Here is a 17,983-nt window from a genome sequence, read left to right on the forward strand (position 1 = left end):
TCGGTCGTTGCCATGACAGATTTGACAGCCATGACAGCAGCAGCAGCCACAGCCCCACCCATTGCATTAGATCCACAGCAACAAGGAAAAGTGTTATCCGGTAGTCGAGAAGCTGTAAGTTGTTGTCACCAAAAGAGAGAGAGAGAGCACGGACCAAGCAAGGTGTATCTAACAATGCCGCTACTAGATGGAACCACTTTACGAACGGCTATTGGCGAAATCATTCAATGACAGTGCATCCGCTGTTGAGTTTTGCCGATCATTGTGTAGTGAGTTTGGATTCACTGTTAAGCAAGAAGCCAGTGCCAACAAGGTATGTACACTATAAATCATGTTGTGTCATCATCTAAGTGGGTGGTGGGTATCATAGCACATTTACGTGTATTGTTCTCGGGAAGGACTCCCTGATTCACAACGACGACCACGCACATCTCCTCAACGACGTAGACCTTCCAAGCGATGCAATTGTCGATGGCGAGTGGTGTTATCAGAAACGGATAGTGGACAATGGGAATTTAGACGCTTTTTGAACCCCAATGCATCCGAGCACAATCACGAAATGATGTCACCTGATGAAATGATGCATAATTGGCCCAACGAAGTCAATGATCTTATTATCCAATTGGCACAACAACGTATGCAAACAAGTGAGATCCGTGAAACTGTCAAGCAACATTATCCACACATCTCTTGGAATGAACGTCGATTCTACAATCGCCTTACGGAGGAACGTAAACGAATACGACAACGTGACGTGCTTGAAAGGAGTAGACGATTGACCTTGTTATCTGCACAATTATGTTCCATTGTCACTGTGCATGATACATGGGCTATGCATGTGGAATCGGAAATGATGCGCTTGTTTGATCATTATCGACAATTGGCTCGTGTGCAGGATAGTGATACCCTTGTTGATTTGGTCCCTGAAGCCATCCATATTAGCAACAATCCATCCGATGAGCAACAACAACAACAACATGTCAAGAAACGTAGAGTATCAGCATCCTCTTCATCATCCACAACGCCTACACCTCCTCTTAGTACAGCATCTTCGCCACCACAAACGTTCAGGTCCGGTCAACCAGTACATGTGCCTAGCTACACGCTTTATGTGAGACCACAGCCCCATCGTGCATCACCATCCACAGCACGTCATAGCAGTCATCAACAGCAGCAAGCGGATCCTTTGCCCCCTTTGCCACCACAGCAACAACAACAACCACAACAGCAACAGCAATTACAGCAGCGACACCGGCAACAGCAACAACAACAACAACAGCCATTGATTTCATCTCCTGTTGCATCGTCTTCTTCGGGTTCTTCTTTTCAGCAATATCAATCACCTACCATACAACAACAAAATCAGCAACAGGCACCATCTACAAACGATATTTTGCTTGTTCAACAACAACAACAACAAAGAAGCCATCCTCCATCTGCTACGCCCCCTGGTAATACGTATACTTTGGGACCTTATTCAGTGCAACCTTTTGGATTTGATTGGGATCCTACAAGAGCGGTAACGGACGCCAAGCTATTTGGTTATGATGTCCCACTACAGCAGCACCAGCAGATTATTCAATCCACTCATCCGGCAATGATGCCGCATCATCCTACTTCGACTACTACGACGAGTCAAGCAGTATCTACAACCACAACCACAACCGCGCACCACTATCACCATCATCCTATGCCTGACGACACTTCGCAACCACCACAATGGGCTGTATAGTGATTTCAAACACACTGTGGCTCAAACAAGGGAAGGGGTGTTTTCTCTCTACCTATGATGTCGTTTTTCTCTTTTCTTTCTTATTGAATATAGTAGTAGTAGTTGTACAATGTTATTGATTACCTCACACGTTCGCGCGGCGATATACAGATATACGAATCATGAAATTCTCTCTTTTTATTATTATTACTACGAAGATGAAGAAACACAAAAAAAGAAGAGATGAGAATATAAAAAGGCGGAGGGGTATAGTTATATATGTTCTTGAGAGAGAGAGAGAGAGAGCATGTTATATGACGTGTGCAGGGATGAAGGAGGATGGGTGGATATGGATGGATGGATGGATGGATGAAGAAATCAAGCTAATGGCAGCTGGGTAAAAATATCAGCGAGTGGCGGTAAAGAAGTTGTTGTGGATTGTCGTGTGAAAGGTACTGAGGAAGCAGAAGCAGAAGAAGATGTTGCTACAGCAGCCGCTTGTTGTTGATCGCATCGTTCAATTTCCAGCCTGACCCACCTACACAATTCACTTGCAACCAATCCACGCTTGATAGTAAGCCAACCTTCGAGTAAATCCACCAAGAGTGCTCGTTTGACAGGTCGTAAATGTGGGTCCGAGAGCAATTCACATGTCCTTTGTACTGCACATTCAATATGGTTTTCACTCAAGAGCTTGCCTACGAATGCCGCTCCCATCAAATCAAAGCATGCTGATATGCTGTGTAATGTCACGAGTAAGCTCTGTGATATTTGCTGTGTTGTTTTCTTTGTGCTGGATGATGATGTTGAGGACGAGGATCGCCTTGATGCATTGTTGTGATTGAAACTACTGCTGCAGCACAAGATGGATGATTGACAAGCAGGACCAAATACCATGGAATAAATGTGCTCGGCTGAAACGGCACCACCTTTGGATTTATCAGCGATCGCCAATAGCTTATAGCCCGTGTACTCGAGAAAAGCCTTAATGTTATCCGCCAGCGTAAAGGTGATTTCACGACAACAAGCTGGGAATGCCGCATCGAGGCGAGTGAGTAAACGCACCATCATGGCAGCTTGAGCACGGTTGGTGGAACTTGCATGAGTACAAGCTAAACGTACAGGTGCACGCGACACGGCAGCAACAAACACAGCATGATGAAAGACGACATCCACTGCTGAACGAATACGATTGCGAATATCAATGTCTTCAATAAGAACATACTTGTGCTTGTAGGATGAAATGCCTGCAATGATGCGTTGATGTAATCGTTCCTCACGTCGCATCAATTGTTGGAAATGCTTATCCTCCTCTTCCTCCTCTTCCTCTTCCTCATGATGACTTGACTCTTCCTCCATCATGTCACCTCGTCGTTGTTCTCGTCGTTGATGTATATTGATTCTCGTATCAAACACGTGATGATCATCGTCATCGTCATCCAATAGTAATAGACGTTGTGGATTCAATGTTGCTGCTGCTGTTGCTGCTGCATGTTGATGTTGATGATGATGGCGGTGATGATGATGGTTGCTGCTGCTGTTGTTGTTGCTATGGTGATGATGATGATGATGATGATGTATGAAACCAGTCTCATCTGCCATGACTTGATCCTCATCCTCGTCCTCTTGTGGATACATCATGGTTGTTGTTGTTGTAGTAGTAGTAGTAGTCGTACCTTGATCAATGGGGTCATCATCATCATCATCGTCTTCATCTTCCAAGAGATCCATCATGGCGGATGCGGAGAAAGAAGAAGAGGCTGCAGCGGGGTTGGATGAATATGCAAAGGAAGTTGTTGGAGTGGAGACTTTGGTCTGGGTTGTAGACAGCTGACAAGATAGACCTTCCAACGCAATAAGGGCAGCTCGACATTGAATCTTCATGGTCGTCTCTGGTGACAATTCAATCTTCCAACGACGATGAATAGTGTGCACAGCAAAGTAACGGAACGCTCGCGACACCTGTAACAATCGCCATAAGTCACCCAAATCAAGAAACTCTTTCAGAATGTACAGGAGTAACTCATTGGGTAAGCCCATTAAGGCACTGTTGCTATTCACGCACGACGACGACGACTCGTTCAACTGCAACATGGATGTATGCGTGTGTGTGTACAAGACCAGAGTGTATATAGAGATGTTCCTGGCAAGATGTGGATGATAAACGTGCGCTGTTGTAGCAGTCGTTGTAGTAGTAATAGTAGTAATAAAGTATTGCCTTGTAAATACAAGATGTGGTTGGATAAAGAGAAAGGGAGAAAGAAAGAGAGAGAAAGCAAGGAAAAGAAAAAGAGAACAAGCGTTGGGAAAAAGTGAAAAAGAGTACAAGTGTGAATGAGAAAGGGAAAATGATACAAAAGATCGGGGGGCAAGACGAGGGTGGGTGGTCCTTACCTTTCCTCTCCCCCCCCCCTTAATGGTGGATGGCACTTACACACACCACGCTTAACATAACATAGTTACCCCGTTTCATGATTATTATAGTTTCTTGTATCAAACGGATCTCTCTTCTTCAAAACGTTTTGCCACATTGCGGCTACCATAACACAATCACACATCTCTTTCTTTCCTCTTCTCTATGAAGAGCACACACACACCCCATGATCGACGCTGCATTGGATGATGCATTCACTAAAAGTTGGATCTCTTTCATTCTTTATCCTTCTCCATAAATCGAGACGGGGTTATTATATATATGCCACTCATTTTCACACTCTGAGGACTCCACTTTTTCACCCCCATGGGTCTGCACGCTTATGCATCCTACATGTATATGTACTTTTATATATATACGCACACACTGCTCTTGTTCCCGGACCCCATTGCACTCTACTTTTTTACATTCTTGGGGGAGAGAGAGTGAGCCTGAGGCTTTCTTGTCTTGATCCGATGATAATGCAGTGATTTCCCATATTCAAGGACCGGTCAAGGTATCCCGCCCGATAAATATCAACATTCGCATATGATTTCGTCGTTCAATTGGCCGTGAATAATATAGCCCGCCTTCTTACTCTCTCCCCCCCCCCTGATTGTGAAATCTTATCTAGAAGGTGGTCCATCGTTAACAAAAAATGTCAACCTATCAAGATCTCGACTGACAGCATTTTCACTTTTGCAACATGCAGCACAAATTAAAAATACATTGCTTGCACACACATCCATCCATCCATCGTATGTCAGAAATTGACGGGTGTGAGTTCATGGAGTTTGTGGATGTGGCACCATTCAACAGCCCACTTGTGTAACACATGCTGCCCATGGGACATTGGTCACCATCATCATGGGTAGCATAGTCAATTCGATACACATACTTGGGCAATCACCCATTATAGTATATACATGCTCTCTTGCTATGCTTTGATAGCATACATGATGGAATGGTACGCACGCATGATGCAATGCAGCTAAATGCTGTTGCTGTGTGTGTGTGTGTGTGGTCGATGATGTGAGTAGGGAGGCATATCGTACGTAGTTGTCGAAAAGTGGAGTCCCACGCACACGCATGTAAGTATTATCCATTTGGTTTGTTTGGGGCACTCGTGTCAAACTTTATATACATCGACCCATCTTTATCCTCCTTGTCAACCATCAACGATAGTATTATTATAGATGTTCATAATACAGGAGATGTAAAAAGGGGATAATGAAGAAGAGGGGAAGGGAAATAATATTAAAGTTTTCTTTTTGATATGCACACGTTGTCTGTGGATGTTGTTGATGATGATGATGATGATGATGGATGATGGATGGGTGGGTCTGATTGGGGAAGGGAGAGTATAAGTAGTGCCCACGGCCATGTGTTACGTAGTTGTGATTGGGTAAGACCTGCATGAACGAATCGCAACTGGGATATGGCAGGTTCCCGCGACACTTTCATTTTCTACTCCATCCTCCTTTTTTCGTACTCACTCACACACTTACAAACGTACACACGTTCTTTCTCTCTTTCCCTCTCTCTCTCTCTCTCTTTTATCTTCTCTCTCAACTCACTCACTCACCCTCTTGTGATCACCACCAACCCGGGATCAATGGACTACATGCCACACATTGCTTACAATTCTCACTCTCCATTGGCTGATCCACGTCTACACCAGCACCGTACGTTGTTCTTTTTATTGACATGATGGATTTCCACTCATGGATATCAATAGGTAACAACAATGGCTTGTCATTCGAATCGCAAGAGTATGATCAAAAGATGGCTAGTATCATCAATGCTACCATGGAGCAGGTAAATAACATACATCATCGTTGCTGCAGGATACTTATTATAGTATTCTTTGTAGGGCTTCAAGGGGGATCTCAACCATGTTGATCATTGGTTTCGATTACTGAGTGATACAGAGCAATTGGCTGCTGTCTACACGCTACTTCAACACATGTCAAAGGACAATGCACGATTCTTCACAAAGGTCTTGAAGCAAATGTCGGGTGATTTTGAATCATCATCCCCTGCAGGTAATACTCTTTCATTATAGACACAAAAGACAATGAATTCATTTCATTCAACGCTTATAGGATATCTTCAACATCAACAACAAGCATTCGCATCAAGGAGATTGAGTCATCCAGTAGCAGCATTTTCTACCACTACTACTAATATCAACAACAACAACAAACTTGGAAACGATGTACTTGGTGATCATCGACTTTACCATCCTCTCATGTCGTCGGACCTCTTTGGTGGATCCTCAATCATCCCCCCTTCTTCTTCTACAACTACAACAACTAATAATGGCCGTCCCCGATCTGTGATTGAAGGCAGCGGCTATCTTTTACGAGGAGGAAGTACTGCTTGGGGAGGAGGAGGTGATCTTGGAATACAACCATCCATTGCTGCTGCAGGTTCAGCATCCATGTCATCCTCATCATCAGGTGCCCGATCCTCTGTGGGAAGTATTGGCGATCGCAGACCACGACCTCAATCAGTTGATATTTCTGCTTGGACAAAACGTCCCGATTTGACATTAGCCATGGGAGGTCGAGATGAAAAGAAGAATACAAAGTCGTCTCATTCACCCTTGCCATCATCATCATCATTGGATAAGAATCATGACGCATCATCAACTTCATCATCGTCTTCTTCAAGTCAACGTGGTGGTGGTGGTGGTGGTGGATCATCAACAACATCAGCGTCCAATAGCGTAACATCCAGCAACAACAACAAGAAACCAGCCGAGCCATCGACAATTGACTTGAAAGAATTGGAAGGTACATAAGGATGAGATAGCATCATGAAAGCAAAGGGTGAATGATCATTGACATTATTATTGTATGTAGACATCCCAGGCTGGTTTAGGCGTTTACGTTTACACAAGTACACAAGTTTATTTGAAAAGCTCGACTGGAAGGAAATTGTGAAGATGGATGATGCCCAATTGGAAGCGAGAGGTGTTGCTGCATTAGGAGCTCGGCGGAAAATGCTTAAAACGTTTGAAAGGGTCCGTGCACATTGCGATGCAAAGGTAAGAAAAGGAAGGTTTATCATCCATGATGAGGAGAAGGAGTGCTCACATGCTTCTTTATAGGACATTGAATACTGACATGGTTGCCATCTGGATATAACATAGCCCTTCTTATTGTGAAGATTCTGTCATCTATACTAGTATTATACGCACCAAGAATAAAGCAAAACAACGAGACGTAAAAAGTCGGTGATACATAGGCATATCTATTTGGACCAGGATTATACGGTGGCTGATGCTGTGGCCAATGTGGCGACATTGAATGCAAACAAGTGAGAGTAGCTGATGTGTGCTGCCTGTTCGGATGGTTAGGATGGATATGGGGATATTAGCATAGGCTTATACTCGCATAGGGTGCATACCAATTGTAAAACAAACCATGGTATTTCTTTTTGTTTGTCGCATGGCCGGATTGATGCATGGAAATACGGGATGATCCTTTATTCCTCAACAGCAGCAGCAGTGCAGGTCCTCGCATCGAGAATAGTAGAGAGCCATTACGTAGCCACCAAAACCAATTGCTCTCTTACATAGATAAAGCATCCTTCAGTAGATGGATTGGTAAGATGAAACATGACTTAGCTTTTACATTTCGTCAGTGTCAAAAGTTGCAGCATAATGATGGACGTCATGCCTTACGGACCAATGTGGGACACCACATGCCATAGCAAACTTACATGCAAAGGCGGGTAAAAAGTACAAAGATGTAATAGCGCCTGTGTGGATGCAGGCTTATAGACCGCATGCAGCAGCAACAAGTATAATCACTAGAAACAAGATGATTCTTTTAATTGCAAGTATATACAACAAGAGAAAGGTCCAGATGTCGTCGTGTGGAAAATGATACCGCCATTGATGCCGTAACGATCTAGCCATAATGACGACGTATCGAGGGATGATGATGGAATATCACAAATACCGTTTAGATAAGAAGAAAAGAAAAAAAAAACCCAGCATGGATACCGTATCCATGGCAAACGCAGGCATAGATGACAAGTGGTGGTGATCATGCATAAAAGAATAAAGATGGCTACTGCTGATCGACGTGTATGTAGTATGTATATCCAAGTGCAAAACGGCCATCATGTTGGTATATAGAGGTCCCTGCATGAAGAGGTCAAGGCGAATGACCCATCCTGTGCCAGACCTTTCGATTGTTTCCATGAATTAAGCGTTTATGCATTACCCATGATGTTAGTTGCACCATGTTAGGAATACGACTGCTTTTTCCACCAGGATACATAGGCGTGGAACCTCGCCATTTCATGTACAAGCGCGATTTATTCCTTGTTGTGATGCGAGCACATTTCATGCATTGCATATGCCGGATAAAGCACCTTCACCCACTGTTGTTGTGTTGTCGTGTTTCATGCATGTGGATATACTACGCGCGTGTGTATATAAAAGATGATCGTGGCTCGTGCTCGTGATCGTTATCTTTCTCCTCCTTTTTTTCACTCCTTTCCTCTTTTACATGCTTCAATTTCTCCATTCTCGTCATGTGCACAATATGCGTGTCAGGGCAAGGCGACAACAACGGTACCTTCAACAATGCAGTGCAGCAGCAACAACAGCAACTTCATTGACCCAACAAGAGGAGGACGAGGACGAGAATGAAAAGAGGATAATAGAAGATGAAGAGGACGAGGAGGAGGATACATCCTATCGCCGTGTCACTTTTTCGCGTGTGGTCATCATCAACAATCCCACCACATTTTTGATTGTCAAGGACGATCATTCCAATGGTTCCAGTCTCGGTCGGCGTCCGAGTAGGCAAAAAATTGATGAATGGTTACGTCAAGCTGCAGGAGGAGCAAATAGTTGTTGTTGCCCATAGCAACGATCCATTCTAATGTAGCAACCCCTCCTCGTTCTAAAAATCGGCAACTTGTTGTAATACACGCTGAGCGTTTATTGTCTTGTAACATAACATTCATAATAAACCAGGTCATTTGATTCCTCCTTGCTAGGATCTGCAATGACAAAATGATACAGTCATATATGTAATTGAATAACCTTCAATGACATGTGCCATCAATTCGAGTATGCAGAAGATTGCGTCTTGCATGCACCTACATCCGCCACGATGCATATGAAACAGGACCATATACAATCATTGCATCCATCATTTTGGGGGAATAATGGGTCAAAGAGTTGAAAGCAAGCAATTCCCTTTATTGTACCTTACAACAACAACAACAACACATCCATCACATCTCTAATACGTCTCACGTTTATTGGTACGTTGAAGCATAAGCCATACAGTGTATCATCTTCTCGAATCACGGGATCGCCTTCTGTTGCCGGATCTATCATCTGGGGAATATCGCCTTTTCCTGGAACTCGAATATCTTTCTCTTGAACGTGATCGCTTTCTAGATCTTTTTGAATCTCGAGAACGGGAGCGTTGTCGTCTATGAGAGGATGATTTTTTGCGAGGCGAATAAGACCTGGATCTGGATCGATGTCGTTTATCAGATGATGACTTTTTGGAAGGTAGTGGTGAAGGTGAGCGTGATCCTGATGAAGATGAGCTAGGCGAATAATATCGACGTGCTGTCGTTTTGGGAGTGGTGGAACTACTTGATTCACGTTCATGTTGAGCGCTCGCTGAATCTTTTTTGTAAGTGCTTCTGATCTTATCCAGTTGTTGCTCACGCTCACGCCATCGCTTTTCCCGTTCCTCAGAATGAACTAAACGCACTCGTAAGATAATGCAATGGATCATGACAAGTATACTCACTTTGCTTTTCAAGGCCTTGACGCATCTTGAGTTTCAGCTTTTCCATTGGTGTCAACTTTTTGGGAGGCTCACTCTTTGTCGTTGACCTGCTATAATAATAATGTTGCTGTGATTAGCTAAGGGATACCAAAAGTAGATTACGTGCCTACCTATTACTTGCTGTAGATGATGTTCCTGTAACCCGCTTTGGCTTGTCAACATCCACTTCATGCTTCTCGGAAGGCGCCGAGCTGAATTCAATCACCACGTCTGATTGCACGGGATTCTCCTCAACAGATGCATCGCTATCAGAGCTCTCATCCCGCGTATCCTTGCTGCGATAATATCGATCATCGTGTCTACTACTACCATGATTTGATGAATATAAAGCAACTATAATAAGTTCCTCGATGATCTTACCTAGGGCTATCTCGATCCGATCGATATCGCCTTCTCTCCCTGGATGCATCACGTGATCGTCGACCACCGCGTTCTTTCGACTTGCCCTTTTAACCCAACACGTGTGAGACACAACCATCATCCAAGTCGCGATTCTCCAATCCTACTCCTGTACCTGCTTTGCTTGTAATTCCCGCAATTCATCATCACGATCCTTCTTGGCCATGCGCAAGAGTCGACCATAGTTTTGGATACCATATTTTTCAGCCATATCATTTAAGATCCTTCTATCCTTGTCGGTCAAGTCATCAACGTATTGCAAGATATCGGCCTGTAAACATTTCAGTCAAGGTGGTTGATATTTCAAAAGTCGCACATGGATCGTTGATTGAATGAGAAAAAAGGATATCTTTCAATAGCTGTGATTCTTGCTCATGATCCATATTCTCGTTTGAGTCATTTGTGCCATAGTCAAAGGTGTGAAAGCTCTGAGACTTTGATCTATACAATGTTTACAATTAGCATGAAATGGATAAAAATAGCCATAGCAACGCTTACCTGCCGCTGTTGTTTAGCATAGCCAACAAGGCCTTGTGTCGATCCAGTAATTTGGTCCACTCGGTTTCCACTTCAATGAGACGTTGCTTCTCTTCCACTAAAAGTGACATCAGCGCAATGTATGATAAATCCATCCTTAGGGCATGCACTATATACCTTGCAGCCGTTCCATCTCCACCAAATCATGATATCGTTCAAAGTTGAGCTCGTCCTGAATATCCTTATCTTGCTTTGTTGCAAACTCTTGCTTGGTATAGGGACCAGGGATGTAATCAAGTAGTGAACGACCATCAAACCTGCATAAACAAAAAAGCGTCATTGAATAGGTAGGCCTGGTGTAATGTAATACACGTTTTTGTTGCATACCGATCAATCCTAATGTCGGGATCCACAGGCCATGGCATCCTAGATACCGGGATTCTTGTTGGTAAAGTGCATGATGATGATGATCCTCCATCCATCCAATGACTTACAAATTATCAGTGTTCTCGTGATAGTAATACTGCTCTGCATCAGGATATAGCTTGCAAGATGAGCCAATAACACGTAGTAGTTGCCGTGGATCCCCCAGCTATTATCAACAAGCACATTCGGATAGGCGTCAATGGAAGTGTACGTCGTGTAGGATACTCGTTGCTGTGTGTGTGTATGCTTTTCTCCCTCTCTCGCTCTCACTGCGTGGAATTTACCCGCGACTCATAATATGCGCGTCGTCGTTCAGCACGCTTCTTGTGATCCACCATCAATTCCTTGATCTTCAATACAACAAGTACAATAAGCTATCAAGCAGAGGGGAGGCTCCATGAAGGAAATGTCTTTTGAACAAGTACCCGTTTTTCATTTGCTCTTGCTTCATGCCACATGGTTTGCCAATAGAGAAGTAAGGTTTTCCGACGTGGCCAATAAGGTGAGATAAAAGCTGGTTGAAAGTTAAAGAAAGAGAGACCCTTTCTTCCTTTTGGATATCTAATTTTCTATTACCGCACGCACGCACGCAGTATGCCATCGTCCCCCATCTACCAAGCGGTTCCCATTCAAGAGAATGAGCCTCAGGCACGAACATCCCGGTCTCTACTTGCTACTGTCATGCTGACAATCTGTGTGGTTTCCTTTGTTCTTCAAACAGAGCTAGCACAGTATGTCCAACGAACCACCAACTATCAAAAGCCTTATTTCATTCTGTAAGTATTCTCTTTCCACACACCTCTTTATCCTTTACCCTCCCCCCCCTTTATTATCACTCTCTTTTATTGATGGGTTGTGGGGGTGTGTGATTTCGAAACAATGTATACTTTATATTGGAGGATAGATGGGTCGGTCACTGTGGATACATCTTTATGGGAGTCTTGCAGCTGGTAGCCGAATGTATTGCTCGACGACACATGCCACACAAGAACATCGTGCATTTGATCCGACTGACAATCAAAGAATGTAAACAAGAGGTCATTGAATCAGCTGCTTCCTTGGAACCACGCCCACGACGATGGATCTATCGCATCATTGCCATCACTATCCTACTCACCCTGCCAGCCTACTTGTGGTTTGTAAGCGTCAACCTGACAACCATGTCCACCCTCACCGCCATTTACAACACCGGGTGTTTCTTTGCCTATCTATTCTCCATCATCATACTCGGGGACCCCATCATGAGATCAAAGGTCATGGCCGTATTGTTATGCATCATCGGTGTCGGCATTATGGCGTTTTGGGCCGACGACAATGACAATGATAATGGTGACGACAAGTCGGGTATTATGGGTCTACTTGGTATTCTTGTTGCTACAACATGTGCTGCCACCTATGGATTTTACGAGGTGTTTTACAAAAAGATTGCTTCTCCTCCTCAGCCCTCTGTTCTTTTTGCCAACGTGGTTACCACCGGCATCGGATTGGCGACATTGTTGTTGCTATGGATACCGATCCCATTGTTGCACTGGACCGGATATGAAACATTTCAAATGCCTGATCCCGCTACTTTTGGCTATATTTTGTGCGTCGGCTCCATGAGTGTCATTTACAACGCCACCTTCATGTGTGTCATTTCCTTGGCCAACCCCGTATTTGCTGCCGTGGGTGTCATGCTCACGGTCCCTGCTGTTGCTATTGTTGATGTCCTGGTGACTGGTGTCATGATCCCCACAGCTACCATTGTTGGAAGTATTCTTATCTTAGTCGGTTTCTATATCCTTAATCGTGACATGAAGGAGAACAATGATGATGATCAATAAAGTATCTATGCCCATCAACCCAATATGTATACATCGAGAGATTGAAAACCAAACACAAGCCAAGACATGCTCTTTTTGCACTTTTTTTATTGTTTTTGCTTTGTCTTTAATAAAAGAAACCAAGGATCTTGCCACCAGCATGCTTGCGACGAGCTTCCTCGTGATCCATAATGCCAGCAGAGGTGGTCAAAACAAGATAACCAAATTGACGGGAGGGAAGCAAGTTGGAGGTCCACTTTTCAAGATCCTGCAACTTGATGTTGAAGCGGGGGGAGATAACACCGCACTTGTTCAAACGGCCGTTCAATTGGATGACAATCTTGCCAGAGCGATGATCATCAATTTCCTCAAACTCGCCAATATAACCTTCATAAAGAATGTTAGAGATACACATGTCATGATTAAAATTTCTTTCTCTAAGCTTACCATGCTTCTGCATAACCGACAAAAACTTGACAATGACCTTGGAAGAGGGGCGGATCATCACTTGGCGCTTACCACGGCGCTCGGCATTGTTGATGGCATTCAAGCAGTCGTTCAAAACGGAAACACGGACCATGGCTTATAACTGTAAAGGGGAGGAAAAGGGGGAAAATTAGCACGTACGCTTAAATGAGTGTCGTCTTCCTTTTTGGAAGCGATTCATAAAAGCATCGCTGCTGCGTCTCAAGCAAGTGGCATCCATCCTTGTGATGGATGCTTTGCAAGTGACTCAAGAGGATGATGGATGGATGGATGGATGGATGAACAACATACCGTTTGTGTGGATGAAAAGAAAGAGAAGGAAAAACTTCCATCACCCACATCCCTCCGCTTCTACAAATTTTCGGAGGATGGCGAATAAGCAAGCTCAGCACGTTGTGTCACACATGCACCTTCTAGCACAAATCCTTAAATTCAATGATTGCTTTTCATGTTGGTGACTAGTTTATATGACCAAATGGATCATAAAGCCGTATTTTGTTTCTTATGATCCAGCTGATAATGATGATTGATATACATCAGGGGGGAGACTATAGGGGTGTTGGGTAAACCAAAGCCAAAATAAGCTTCCAACGCAGCATCTTTGTGCGAGAAGCTTCTATTGCATAAACAACAATGAACGCAAACAACAATGAAAGCGTAAATCATCACATGGGTGGCCAAAAGTTGGATCATTGGGGTATAGTAGTAGGCAGCTCGAGCTTCTCACAGTCAAAAAACCATATCACTTAAAAGCATCTGTATATGATCCCCACCAATGAAATGATGCTTCTCTTTTCTATAGGTCAATCTATCACATGGATCATGGTTATAAGCGTTGTAGGCAAATGTTACATGTCTCTTTTTAGAGGGAACCACCAATGCTACTTAAAGTAGTTTAGCGGATGTTCTTTCTTCTCAGGCAAGTTCTTCTCATTTTCCTTCACTGGCAATACCATGCGCACATGTTGATTTTCTGATACACAATGACTTGTTCTCCTTCTTTCCGCAAACACGCTCCTTGATGCCATAATAAAGTACCAAAAACTAGTTTACTGCAGCTACACATGGATGGATCACCTTCCTTGTATGTAGGATAGTTACACAGGATTCGTATCTTGATCATCGACAGCTGCCGATCACTTGTAGGTCCGTATGGATCCAAAATCAAGAATTTCAATTATAGGATAGGCATCCAGCAGCATGTATACGTAATCCAAGGAATAGTAATTGATCAACAACATGCCCCATAAACCTCAAATTGCGTCGCGTAGTTTATTGTTGTTTGCGTGTGATGGTGTTATAAGGTTGGCACTAGTCGTCATCACATTCTTAGTTTTACCTCGTGTGCTTATGCCTATGGCGAGCATAAACACCATCATCTACCCAACAAATATGATGTCTCATCCCATGTTGTTATTAAATCAAGCATCTCAGAATGTCTAAAGACCACAACATGTGGTTTTACCTTTGCCGTACATGTCAATGTTTTTGACCTGGTGTGCGAAAAATAAGAACGGCACATGATAATGACCGCCATCCTTGTCAGTGGTTGCAATTCCCCCATGTTCCCAATTAAGCCGGATATAGATAAGCCCAACGAAAGATGCCAACAAGGAAAGGAAAGCGATTCATGGATCGAATGTAAACAAAGGAGTGGAATGTGCTGTGAGTGCCAAGCCTATGTATCGCATGTTGCATGGATATAAGAAATCAAAAGGCAATAACTTATCGACCGGCCACGATCCGACTGGACTAGCAACTCGATATTGTGCAACGAGGGACATGGGGCGCTTTGACAGCAAAAAGTGGGAGAGAGCGAGAATAAGATAATAGAACGGATTCTTTGCCGACCCAAAGGTCTGGCCCGCATTTTCCCCACAAAGCACAAACAATTACGGCTCCTTTTTGGTTTTCCCGGATTGGTGCTCTATTCCTCCCACCCACCCCCCCTTGTTGCAGTGATCGCATTTATTTACGACAGCCGGCAATCAATCGATGGACATCATCAAGAATAAGCATTCCGTGGGTAAAAACATGTGATAGTAAAGCATGCTCTTTAACATTCTTTGTTTACTGTTTGAGCGCGCAGCATGCTTTCGACATATGCATTATCCGAGCAATGGTATCCAATCGAAATCTGTGAGAACAAGGAGAAACCCCATCTAGTGGGTTAAACATAGACTTTATTGCATGCATAGTTTTGCGTTCTTTTTTCTCCACCTCTTTGTTATTATCGATCAAAGAATAGCCTAAAAGTGAGCTAGCATTGTCAAAACGACGACATGTCATAGGAGTTTGGTGCAACATGCAACATCAGTGGGGGATCCTATCAGCCACAACGACAAGTGCAGTTCCCAACATTGCAAAGACCCGACATGACCAATTGCTGGATACATACGCGTATCGCTTTTGTGCCACAACGAATAGTAAATGTTCATTGGGAATCGAATTTCCCATTCTTGGGTATAAGCCCCATCATCCTGGAACCGCCTCACTTTTTTTTCCTCTTAAAATGACGACGATGCATCATTTATCTCTGCAACTCCCTTTCCCTTTCATCCTTCTCAATGTCTTCTAATACAACAACCACTGCTACCACTGCTACCCGAAACACTAGTGGGAAAAAGCCCATTGAATACTATTTTGTTGATATGGCCAGCCCTGATCGCTTTAGTAAGCTCAAGGTCTCGCAAGCATGCGACTTTTGTCGTCGACGCAAATCAAAGTAAATCATCCTTGTACACGTGAAACAGGACATGCTATTGACACTTTGTCTCATTTTTGGTACATGATAAGGTGTGATGTCGGTATTCCAGGATCACGGTCATGCTCCAATTGTCGCAAGGCTGGTGTTGTATGCATCTTTGCCAAACATCGTCCACATGGAGCAACAACACCATCACCCAAGATGAAAGCTGTGCCACCAGGAAAAGCATCATTCGTCTTCAAAAGCAAAAAAAGTAAACGTCAGCGAGTCTTGGTCATGACAAGTACTACTTCATCAACACCAACACAAGTACAAGCACCAGCAGCTGTCAATGATGAAGGCAAATCAAGTCCATCGTATCAAAATCTGGTGCAATGGATATATGGAGTATTCCCACCTCTTGATGTAAATAACACATGCACCGCCACGACATATCCAAACAGCATGTCTTCATTTGTATACAGCAGCCATCCACAGCAATCCCTGGAAGATTTGGAACACGAGTTGCTTGATGTTTATTTTTGTGACATTCATCCCTTTTTCCCTATTCTTGATGACCACCACCTCCACCAAGGACACATGAGTCATTTATTACGCTGTGCGTTGTTAGCTCTTTCGTGTGCTGTTGCACGACCCACTATGTTGACATTAGCATCATCCTATGCTGATCAAGCGAATGAGCAGCTTGAACGATCACCAGCCAATATCGATACAATCCAAGTGCTGCTTATTCTTTACAAGTACCAAGAAGTCATCGCCGGCGGCTTATCGCCTCTCGAGTACAGCACACCTTCCTATCTTGATCGAGCCAGGGATATGCATAATCGGCTATGGGCTCTCAACGTGCATGATCCAGCAGTTCACAGGATACGATCTATGCTCTATTTGATTGCTTTTTGGTCTGGACTAATAGAGCAAAGAAGCACGTGGATCAAATGGTGCAGTGACTGTGAAGGCGCTTTGGAACACTTTTCGTCTGGACATGGTGGTTTGGATGCATTGGTACAAATCACCACACGCTATCGTAATGGCTCCTCCTTTAATCATGATGACCCTCATCACCCTCATCACCACCATTATTATTATACCCGTACAACATCACCACCACCACCAGCAGAAACAGCCCTTGATGGAAGCGTCTTTGAGATCTATTGGAGTGTGATCCACGATATGACATTCTTATCATCACACAACATTTATGCAGCAGAACGCATTGAGCAGCACGTAAGCCATTTGCTGGGTACTGTTACACACCACGCTTGCATTCTTGGCAGCCATATGCTTGTTCATGCACTTAAGCTTGCACTGCATACGTACCTTTGTTATTATGCTACAGCCACGAGCTCACTCCCTACTTCATTGGCCGCCACCACAACCACCACCCATGATGATGCTCGTGACGATATTGCTGTTTGGACACACGCACGTTTGACACAACTATCGCAACTTTTTCATGAGCTTGGTGCTCAACCAGAGATAGGCATCAGCATACAACAGCTCATCCATATGCTTTGTGATGGTCATTTGTAGCAATGAAATCCATAGTAATGATGATGATCTTGTCTCTGTTTATAAAAGAACATGAAAATGATTGGCGCCATGTGAGTACAAATGTTGATAAGTGATATAAAAAAAGATCAACAAGAGTATACTGCTTGCTGCTAGTATTGCTTCGGATGATTGTTTATTGCAAGTGAGTATTTGAATCACGGATTCAAGAAGGATTTG

The 17,983-nt window shown here is 43.7% G+C and overlaps 7 protein-coding genes across 7 annotated transcripts; 4 read left to right on the plus strand and 3 right to left on the minus strand.

The window, feature by feature from the left end:
• Window positions 1-12: 12 nt before the first annotated feature.
• Window positions 13-1,732, plus strand: O0I10_002245 (uncharacterized protein; the record flags this gene model as incomplete). Its single annotated transcript, XM_058482329.1, has 3 exons — window positions 13-114; window positions 188-313; window positions 371-1,732. The coding sequence occupies 3 exons, from the start codon at window positions 13-15 to the stop codon at window positions 1,730-1,732; spliced, it is 1,590 nt and encodes a 529-aa protein (XP_058346827.1).
• Window positions 1,733-2,089: 357 nt separating this feature from the next.
• On the minus strand, window positions 2,090-3,805 carry O0I10_002246 (uncharacterized protein; the record flags this gene model as incomplete). Its single annotated transcript, XM_058482330.1, has 1 exon — window positions 2,090-3,805. One exon carries the CDS (start codon window positions 3,803-3,805, stop codon window positions 2,090-2,092), a length of 1,716 nt encoding a protein of 571 aa, XP_058346828.1.
• Window positions 3,806-5,739: 1,934 nt separating this feature from the next.
• O0I10_002247 (uncharacterized protein) lies at window positions 5,740-7,254 on the plus strand (the record flags this gene model as incomplete). The annotated part of the gene is made up of 6 exons (XM_058482331.1): window positions 5,740-5,809; window positions 5,863-5,942; window positions 5,998-6,169; window positions 6,230-6,922; window positions 6,992-7,176; window positions 7,240-7,254. The coding sequence occupies 6 exons, from the start codon at window positions 5,740-5,742 to the stop codon at window positions 7,252-7,254; spliced, it is 1,215 nt and encodes a 404-aa protein (XP_058346829.1).
• Window positions 7,255-10,605: 3,351 nt separating this feature from the next.
• O0I10_002248 (uncharacterized protein) lies at window positions 10,606-11,718 on the minus strand (the record flags this gene model as incomplete). The annotated part of the gene is made up of 7 exons (XM_058482332.1): window positions 10,606-10,798; window positions 10,856-10,952; window positions 11,012-11,151; window positions 11,222-11,260; window positions 11,329-11,426; window positions 11,545-11,610; window positions 11,686-11,718. 7 exons carry the CDS (start codon window positions 11,716-11,718, stop codon window positions 10,606-10,608), a joined length of 666 nt encoding a protein of 221 aa, XP_058346830.1.
• Window positions 11,719-11,854: 136 nt separating this feature from the next.
• Window positions 11,855-13,083, plus strand: O0I10_002249 (uncharacterized protein; the record flags this gene model as incomplete). The annotated part of the gene is made up of 2 exons (XM_058482333.1): window positions 11,855-12,036; window positions 12,165-13,083. 2 exons carry the CDS (start codon window positions 11,855-11,857, stop codon window positions 13,081-13,083), a joined length of 1,101 nt encoding a protein of 366 aa, XP_058346831.1.
• A 106-nt stretch (window positions 13,084-13,189) lies between these two features.
• O0I10_002250 (40S ribosomal protein S22-A) lies at window positions 13,190-13,642 on the minus strand (the record flags this gene model as incomplete). The annotated part of the gene is made up of 2 exons (XM_058482334.1): window positions 13,190-13,449; window positions 13,510-13,642. The coding sequence occupies 2 exons, from the start codon at window positions 13,640-13,642 to the stop codon at window positions 13,190-13,192; spliced, it is 393 nt and encodes a 130-aa protein (XP_058346832.1).
• Window positions 13,643-16,115: 2,473 nt separating this feature from the next.
• O0I10_002251 (uncharacterized protein) lies at window positions 16,116-17,785 on the plus strand (the record flags this gene model as incomplete). Its single annotated transcript, XM_058482335.1, has 2 exons — window positions 16,116-16,273; window positions 16,345-17,785. The coding sequence occupies 2 exons, from the start codon at window positions 16,116-16,118 to the stop codon at window positions 17,783-17,785; spliced, it is 1,599 nt and encodes a 532-aa protein (XP_058346833.1).
• Between the last annotated feature and the right edge of the window lie 198 nt (window positions 17,786-17,983).

Source organism: Lichtheimia ornata (genome assembly GCF_029851405.1).
Source record: "Lichtheimia ornata isolate CBS 291.66 chromosome Unknown scaffold00006, whole genome shotgun sequence".
In the NCBI taxonomy this organism is placed as follows: Eukaryota; Fungi; Mucoromycota; class Mucoromycetes; order Mucorales; family Lichtheimiaceae; genus Lichtheimia; species Lichtheimia ornata.